At 41.9% G+C, this 9,254-nt stretch overlaps 1 protein-coding gene across 3 annotated transcripts in view; it reads right to left on the reverse strand.

The window, feature by feature from the left end:
* Nucleotides 1-9,254, reverse strand: part of myo1g (myosin IG) — a 94,434-nt gene that overhangs the window by 59,015 nt on the left and 26,165 nt on the right. For all 3 annotated transcript variants that reach the window (XM_060904602.1, XM_060904603.1, XM_060904604.1), the window contains exons 11-12: nt 9,045-9,215; nt 7,054-7,124 (exon numbers count right to left, since the gene is read on the reverse strand). In XM_060904602.1, the coding sequence (XP_060760585.1) occupies nt 7,054-7,124; nt 9,045-9,215 (242 nt within the window). The remainder of the gene's footprint in view (nt 1-7,053; nt 7,125-9,044; nt 9,216-9,254) is intronic.

Below are 9,254 nucleotides of genomic sequence, written 5' to 3' on the forward strand. Positions count from 1 at the left end.
AACTTGAAGCGAGCAGTTCATGTGAGGAAACCCACCAACATCCCAGAGTTGAAGGTGTTCTGTATGGAGGAATGGACTAAAATCCCTCCAGGCTGGTGTGCAGGACTGATCAAAAGTTACTGGAAATGTTTAGTTGCAGTTATTGCTGCACAAGGGGGTCACACCAGATACTGAAAGCAAAGGTTCACATAATTTTGCCACTCACAGATATGTAATATTGGATCATTTTCCTCAATAAATAAATGACCAAGTATAATATTTTTGTCTCATTTGTTTAACTGGGTTCTCTTTATTTACTTTTAGGACTTGTGTGAAAATCTGATGATGTTTTAGATCATATTTATGCAGAAATATAAAAAATTCTAAAGGGTTCACAAACTTTCAAGCACCACTGTAGATTAGTGACCTGAACTCTGCGTCTTGCCAGCTGGGATTGGCTCCAGCTCGCCCCATGACCCTGATGGATAAGCAGTATAGATAATGGATGGATTTCACAAGCAGAAACATTTTCACGAGTGCTCTCAGACTTTTGAACTTCTTCACAATTGTTATGTATCAATATGTACATATGGGCAGCATGGCGGCGTACTGTTGTAGCCTCAAAGCAAGAAGGTTCTGAGTTCGAGCCCAGTGACCGATGGGGCCTTTCTGTGTGGAGTTTGCATGTTCTCCCCGTGTCTGCATGGGTTTCCTCCGGGTGCTCTGGTTTCCCCCAAAGACATGCAGGTTAGGCTAATTAGTGGCTCTAAATTGACCGTAGGTGTGAATGTGAGTGTGAAATGGTTGTTTTGGGGCTTTTCCACTACCAACGCGGCTGAGTTGGGCTGAGCCGTGCGGTGCTGAGTTGGGCTGAGTCGAGCTGAGTGGGGCTGTTGGGGTTGCATTTCGACTACAACCGCGCTGAACTGTGCTGGCTGGTAGTGGGTGGACACATTGGGTGGAGTTAGCGAAAGTAGGTGGACATCACGTGATGTCGTTAGGCGGCGCAAACAGTGACATCAGTGACCTTTTAAGCGGTAGTCTCACGACCCGGATAGTAAACAATAAACATGGAGGACATGGAGTCATTAGTGTTGCTGGTCTTGGTGCTGTGGCTTGCTGTCACCGACAACGCCAACAGATACTGGCAAGAGCGCATAGATGAGGCGAGGCACATAAGGCTTCAGAAAGAGAGGGAACTTCTTCAATTCCTTCTCAATGAAGACGACGAGGACACAGACACAGACGATGGAACAGTTTCTGACACGGAGTTTGAGCTCGCTAGCAAGAGATGACGTGTAATAGTAAGCTTGTCGTAATTCTTCTTCTTCCGGGTTTACGGTGTTTACAGATCCCAGCGTGCTCACAGGCCGTGTGTGGGCATGTGAAGACACTCCTCCTCACCAATCAGTGCACAGGGGAGTGTCTCCTCACGCCCCTAGCCCCACTCAGCTCGGTTGGGCTCACTTCAGCCCCACTCCAAAACCGTGCGAGTTTTGGGTGCTGAGTAAGGCTGAAGTGAGCTCAGTCGTGCTGTTCTGAGGTAGTCGAAACGCGAGCTGTGTTGGGCTGAAGTGAGCTGAAGTGAGCTGAAAAAGGGTAGTGGAAAAGGCCCATTTGAAGAGTAAGTCTACCTGTGATCGACTAAATGGAGTGCAATGGCCTGTTGACCAGTTTTGGTGATAGAGGACAGGGGGTTAGCAGAGGCTTTACAGATATCATCTTCTGACACAACTTATAAGCCGCCATTGAGAAACACAATTGTGTCCAAAATCCAGCAGCTTTACAACACAGAAAAGAGAACAAAAGAAGATGTAGTGGCAGGAGCCAAATATATTCCGCTGACTGGGGATCAGTGGACTTCAGTTAGCAATCACAATTACCTCTGTGTTCCTGCATAAATAATGTCCATCCATCCATCCATCCATCCATCCATCCATCCATCCATCCATCATCTACAGCTGCTTATCCTGTACAGGGTCGCAGGCAAGCTGGAGCCTATCCCAGCTGACTATGGGTGAGAGGCAGGGTACACCCTGGACAAGTCGCCAGGTCATCACAGGGCTGACACATACAGACAAACAACCATTCACACTCACATTCACACCTACAGTCAATTTAGAGCCACCAATTAGCCTAACCTGCATGTCTTTGGACTGTGGGGGAAACCGGAGCACCCGGAGGAAACCCACACAGACACGGGGAGAACATGCAAACTCCACACAGAAAGGCCCTCGTCGGCTGCTGGGCTTGAACCCAGAACCTTCTTGCTGTGAGGCGACAGTGCGAACCACTACACCGCCGTGCTGCCCCCAAATAATGTCTATAATGTTAAAAAATTAAAGTCTGTAATGTTGATTATTCATTGATTCACTCACCTGCCAAAATTCATTTGAATTGAAATATTTTTAAACACTTTCACAGCAAAAATTGTTGCATGCGAATAATTTTGATTAATTAATCACAGAGTATGTAATTAATTAGATTAATTTTTTTAATCGCTTGGCAGCCCTAATATTTATACAGTAAATGCAAGTCTAAAGAGTGCACTTATTTATGAGGATTCAGCACTTTCCATTGTTTATCTAGCTCTTTAATAGACATACAGTATAATTATAGCTAAAACAAGATGATACAGAAATGCCCTTGTCAGCTTGTATGTGGTAGAGCTGTAGGACCCAGGGGACAACACGAGGAGGAACAATCCCAGGAGGAAAAAGTCGAGAGAGTCAAGACAAGGACAATTTACCAAACCAATGCCCAGAAATGAGCATCACTGGAATGGAATGGGATGAAATGGAGCTGAAAACATCTGAAAATGTTTTTGATGTGCATCAATTTGTTCATCTTGTTCACCATGATCCTAATAATCATCCTGCAGTGTTTTCTCTTCTGGTGGTAAAATACCATTCACACTTATGTACCAACCAATTCTCCGAGTCCCACAGCCACGTGTGATGTTTACAGCCTGGGAATAGAGCACCATTATCCCAGTCACAGCTGTTGACGGAGGCGACTGCATACATGAACCAAGCGCATTTTAATCAAGCCTTATATTCGAGTGTGTGGTGGAGACACTTTGGCTGTTCTATCTGTTTAAAACCATGCATGCACATGGATTTGTTCTTAGTTTAGATGTATTTACACCACTGCTCTGTTACATTCTGGATTCTTATTGGTCGGAAACTGTTGATTAATTTTTATATATTTAACAGCAAATCTAACAGCTTTATGGAAATGCACTTGCTCTGTATGCATATTTGCATTTCTAATGTAATAACATAAGCATGGACTCAGACAGCAGACAAACCACATAAACGCAGAGAAGGAGTCTCCAGTGCAAACATTTTATAGTATCATTCAGATTATTTTTTACACTGTTATGATTGGCTGAGCGAACTGCAAATCGTTGTCGTCACTGCTGAACCGAACCATGTTTGGTTGACTTGGTCAGAATTGCATCAGTAGGGTAGCCAGTTCCTTTCTGCTCTCTCTCTCTCTCTCTCTCTCTCTCACACACACACACACACACACACACACACACACACACATACCCACACACATACCCACCTATGGGCAATTTAGAGTAGCCAGGGCTGTGAGGGAAACCGGAGCACCCAGACACGGGGAGAACATGCAAACTCTACACAGAAAGGCCCCCGTCAGTTACTGGGCTCAAACCCAGAACCTTCTTGCTGTGAGGAGACAGTGCTAACCACTACACTACCCGAACTGCAAATAACTGACTACAAATAATGGTCTGCTGATGTGCGTTATGGTGGAAAGCCATTTTGCTGCAAATAATGGTCTGCTCATGCATAGTTACTTCACACTTTTGCCAACATGGATCAATTTCTTTGTTATTGTTTGAGTTGTTGTGCGAACTTTATAATCATTATTTCAAAAAAAATAATTAAAATGATAAAACAATTATGGAACTTGGTTTTCACAAAATATCGTAATTTGTTAGTGTCTTGCAAGTAATTATTTGTCTCCATCTTCGGCATCAGAAAATAATTAATTGTTTGCTTGCCACTAACAAATAAAGATATTTTGTTCAGCCTTATACAATAATGGCTTATTATTTTTTTCGCGGTCCAAATCCTGTGCTCTGATTGGCTGGGGAGCGGGTCCATATCCTACGGTACGGACCCCAGTTAAGGACCTCAGTTACGGACCTCTGGCGACTCACTCGTTCACAACAACAACAAACATAGTAGCAATTTTTGTCAACATTTATCTTTTTTTTATAAGATTTATTTATAAAATTATCAAAAATCTTATATATTTTTGCCAGCATTTCTCAGGAGAATAGCATTAATTTTACAGCATGGATAGCGATAACGACAGTGTTCACAGCGAAAGCGAGTTTTACTACCCTGAGGAAGAAGAAATAAAAGAAAACATTTCAGGAGAAAGCTAAAAACCTGTAATTTGCTAACACCGAGCAAAAACATGGCTGAATCCTGAATGACTCCTATTTGTATAAATAGGGGACTACATAGGCGGCAAAATGTAGTTTTTTTTTCCTGCCATGGAAGTGCACTTGTATACCGAGGAGGAAGCCATTTACATTACAGCCGTGAATGAGGATTCAAAATGGCGGCTCGGCTCGGTTTTCCCTTTCAGGCGCTCTCGTTTTCTGTTAGAATTTGGTAAAGAAAAAAATAAATATATTATTTACCAGCTTAAGGTCGGTCCGTATGGTGAAATACCGTGACCTCGGCCTTAAATACTGACCTCGGCCCAGAGGGCCTCGCTCAGTACTTTCAAGACCTCGGTCATGGTATTTCATGATACGGACCTCCCAGCTGGTAAATAACATATATTTATTCTATCCACAGTCACTGGATATGAGCAATTATGTGCTCTAATTGGCTACTCTACTACTAGGATATCAGCTCATATACCGTGAGGAGAGAAAAACAAAATGGCGGAACATATTGCTGAACCAATTGAAGATGAAATAAAAACTCTATTCGAAAACAAAACCCCCCAAAATAAAAAAAGCAACAAAATATGTAATTAAAGTATTTGATGGTAAGAACGTATCTTTTTTTATTCTTCAAGAATTATTATCGCATTTTTCACAAATTGCTCCTGTCATTTCACCGGTTTGTTTACATTCTAAGTGGAAATGATTTTATCTGACATTTTGTATAAAGTTTTTATTTATTGAATTTGCAAAAAATAAAAATGCTCTGTTTCTCAAAATCCAGTGAATGTGGATAGAATAAAACAGTTATTCCACTCAATCTTGTCTTACACGGCTTATAGCCAATCAGCTCATGGACGACTCAGTTTCATGGAATAACTGTTAAATAGCTGGAGGTAAACCTGTTACTTTTTTCCAACAACGACAATGACAAAGTTGGCACTTTCCAATTTTCTGGACCATGAAAAGCTGATTGTTGTTGTTGTTGTTGAAAAGAAAGAAAGAAAGTGAGGCTGGTGGTAATGCCTGTTTATAACTGCAGTATCGTAAGTGATAACAGGAAATAAATTGTTTCATGGACATTACACAGCACTAAATGTAACTACAAATGGATAAAAAGTACAATGTCTTTAAAAAATTTTTTAAAAATTCTAACAATTTACAAATTTCTATGGTATAAGAGTTATAAAACATTTTGTCCTGTTTTTGGAAAATAATCAACTTTCGGGTGGGAAATTGCTTAATGTCAGGACACATCACCACATCACACCAATCTGTTGTTGATTATTTTCCTGGAACACCATGCCCCCAAGCCTTTTATTTCTCATTTATTATACCTTGTGTTCAATATGCAAAAGTAATGGCAACCATGTGGATTACTGTTTTTTTTTTTTTAACCTCACCTGGGACGGAGTCCAACAGGGGGTGAGGTATTGTTTTCAGTGGGGTTTCTTTGCTTGTTTGTTTGTTTGCTTGTTTGTTTGTTTGTTTGTTGATGATATTACAGGAAAACGTCTGGACCAATCTTCATGAAACTTTCAGGATAGATGGGCATTGGTCTTAAATAGAACCTCCAACATTTTGAGGGTCATCCGGTCAAGGTTTTGACCAAAAAGGTCAAAATCGTTTTTTCATGATATCTTCCTTCATGTTTATTCAGATGTGCTCTGATTGGCTGAGAGCAGTACGATGTGTTCTGATTGGCTGAGAGCAGTACAGTGTGTTCTGAATGGCTGAGAGCAGTACGATGTGTTCTGATTTGCTGAGAGCAGTATGGTGTGTTCTGATTGGCTGAGAGCAGTATGGTGTGTTCTGATTGGCTGAGAACAGTATGGTGTGTTCTGATTGGCTCAGAGCAGTATGGTGTGTTCTGATTGGCTGAGAGCAGTACGGCATGCAAATGAGAATCAGAATCAGAACCATGTTTATTGGCCAAGTATGTTCACACACAAGGTCAAGGTCACCCAAAAGGTCAAAATCGTTTTTTCGTGATATCTTCCTTCATATTCATTCAGATGTGTTCTGATTGGCTGAGAGCAGTACGATGTGTTCTGATTGGCTGAGAGCAGTACGATGTGTTCTGATTGGCTGAGAGCAGTACGGTGTGTTCTGATTGGCTGAGAGCAGTGTGGTGTGTGAATCAGAATCAGAATCAGAACCATGTTTATTGGCCAAGTATGTTCACACACAAGGTTAAGGTCAAGGTCACCCAAAAGGTCAAAATCATTTTTTCGCGATATCTTCCTTCATATTCATTCAAATGTGTTCAGATTGGCTGAGAGCAGTACGATGTGTTCAGATTGGCTGAGAGCAGTACGATGTGTTCTGGTTGACTCAGAGCAGTACGGTGTGTTCTGAATGGCTGAGAGCAGTACGATGCGTTCTGATTGGCTGAGAGCAGTGCGATGTGTTCTGATTGGCTGAGTGCAGTGCGGTGTGTGAATGAGAATCAGAACCATGTTTATTGGCCAAGTGTTCACACACAAGGTCAAGGTCAAGGTCACCCAAAAGGTCAAAATCATTTTTTCGCTATATCTTCCTTCATATTCATCATAAGTGCTCCCAGGCAAGGTTTGTACATCATTGGGATGATTTCTCAGTGAAATTTAACAGATGTAAGAAAAGAACCCAAGACTCACGTGACATCACCGGCGTAGTGTCGGATGCGGAAATCACGATTAAACTCCATGCTCTTGTCAGTGGGACACAGCTAGGAGAAAGACAGGACAGACTGAATGTCATGAACATGACCATGATACATAAATTACATTTAAAAACACAAAGGATAAGAGAACACGATGACAACAACTGACATGAAATATATGAGTAAACGTCTCATCTCATCTCATTATCTCTAGCCGCTTTATCCTTCTACAGGGTCGCAGGCAAGCTGGAGCCTATCCCAGCAGACTACGGGCGAAAGGCGGGGTACACCCTGGACAAGTCGCCAGGTCATCACAGGGCTGACACATAGACACAGACAACCATTCACACTCACATTCACACCTACGCTCAATTTAGAGTCACCAGTTAACCTAACCTGCATGTCTTTGGACTGTGGAGGAAACCGGAGAACCCGAAGGAAACCCACGCGGACACGGGGAGAACATGCAAACTCCCCACAGAAAGGCCCTTGCCGGCCATGGGGCTCGAACCCAGGACCTTCTTGCTGTGAGGCGACAGCGCTAACCACTACACCACCGTGCCGCCCATGAGTAAACGTATTGCATACAATAATAATTTGTGTGTAGTGGATGTGGTTAATCACTATTAAACAGCTTAAAGGTAATATATTTTAGATGTATTCTCTTTTTGTTGGCCCAGAATTGTGCGACTGTGTGTGATTTTGTGTGTGAATATCGCTCTCTGTTGACCGGCCTGTTAAACTGCAGTAGCATTCCATTTTAGAAAGAGCACACAAAGCTTTGTGAAACAACATTTATGATGGCAAAACACACACACACACACACACACACACACACACACACACACACACACACACACACACACGTTTGTCTCACTATCCTTGCGAGGACCTTCTACTGACATAATTATTATTGCAGTTTATTAATGCTGTGCTGACACCTAAACCTAACACTAACCTTTGTCAGATTTTACTGTGCTTGTGGGGACATTTGGTCCTCAGTAGTACATTAAAAACAAGCAAACACACACACACACACACACACACACACACACACACACACACACACACACACACACACACACACACACACACTTGTCTCACTGTCCTTGTGAGGACCTTCCACTGACATAATTAATTATTATTGCAGTTAATTAATGCTGTGCCTGCACCTCAACCTAACACTAACCTTAACCTCAGTAATGAAAAGGAAACTTTTTGGCTCTTTTGTTTATAATTATTCTTCAATTTTTGTTAAAAAAAACAAACAAACCACACAACAGCAATTTTCTTGTGGGGACCATCTAAATGTCCCCACAAGGTCAAAATTGTCAGATTTTACTATCCTTGTGGGGACATTTGGTCCTCAGTAATATAACACACACACACACACACACACACACACACACACACACACACACACACACACGTTTGTCTCACTATCCTTATGAGGACCTTCCACTGACAATTATTATTGCAGTTAATTAATGTTGTGCCTGCACCTAAACCTAGCACTAACCTTAACCTCAGTAATAAAAAGGAAACTTTTTGGCTTTAAAAAAAAAAAAAATAATAATTAATTAACTTACTTACTTACAATTTTTGTTTAAACAAACCACAACAGCAATTTCCTTCTGGGGACCATCTGAATGTCCCCACAAGGTCAAAATTGTCAGAATTTACTGTGCTTGTGGGGACATTTGGCCCTTGGTAGCATATAAAAACAAACAAACAAACAAACAAACAAACAAACAAACAAACAAACAAACAAACAAACCCCCCCACACACACACACGCACACACACACACGAATATGTCTCTTCTCTTCTCTCTTCATTTGCTATTTCCCATATCTAATGTCCTTGCAACTCACGAGTTCACATTGTAGTTGTATACACCATGATGCCACCACCACCACCATGCTTCACTGTACGGATCGTACTCTCAGGGTGCTTCTTTGTGCCAAGTTAATATATGTCTGTGTACCTTGCGGGATGTATAGTGAGGGTGTTGGCCGAGCTTGTTGTTCATGCTCTCCAGGCAGACGGTGTCTGTGACTTTTCCAACAGTGAGGCAGGCCTCGTCCAGAATGGAGATGATGCCCTTATGTGCCTGCTCCACTAGATCCACTATGATCTGGTTATTGAAGTAGTCGATCTGTGCAAGAGGACAAGAGGATTGACATTAATGAGATAA

Source organism: Neoarius graeffei, chromosome 22, assembly GCF_027579695.1.
Source record: "Neoarius graeffei isolate fNeoGra1 chromosome 22, fNeoGra1.pri, whole genome shotgun sequence".
In the NCBI taxonomy this organism is placed as follows: Eukaryota; Metazoa; Chordata; class Actinopteri; order Siluriformes; family Ariidae; genus Neoarius; species Neoarius graeffei.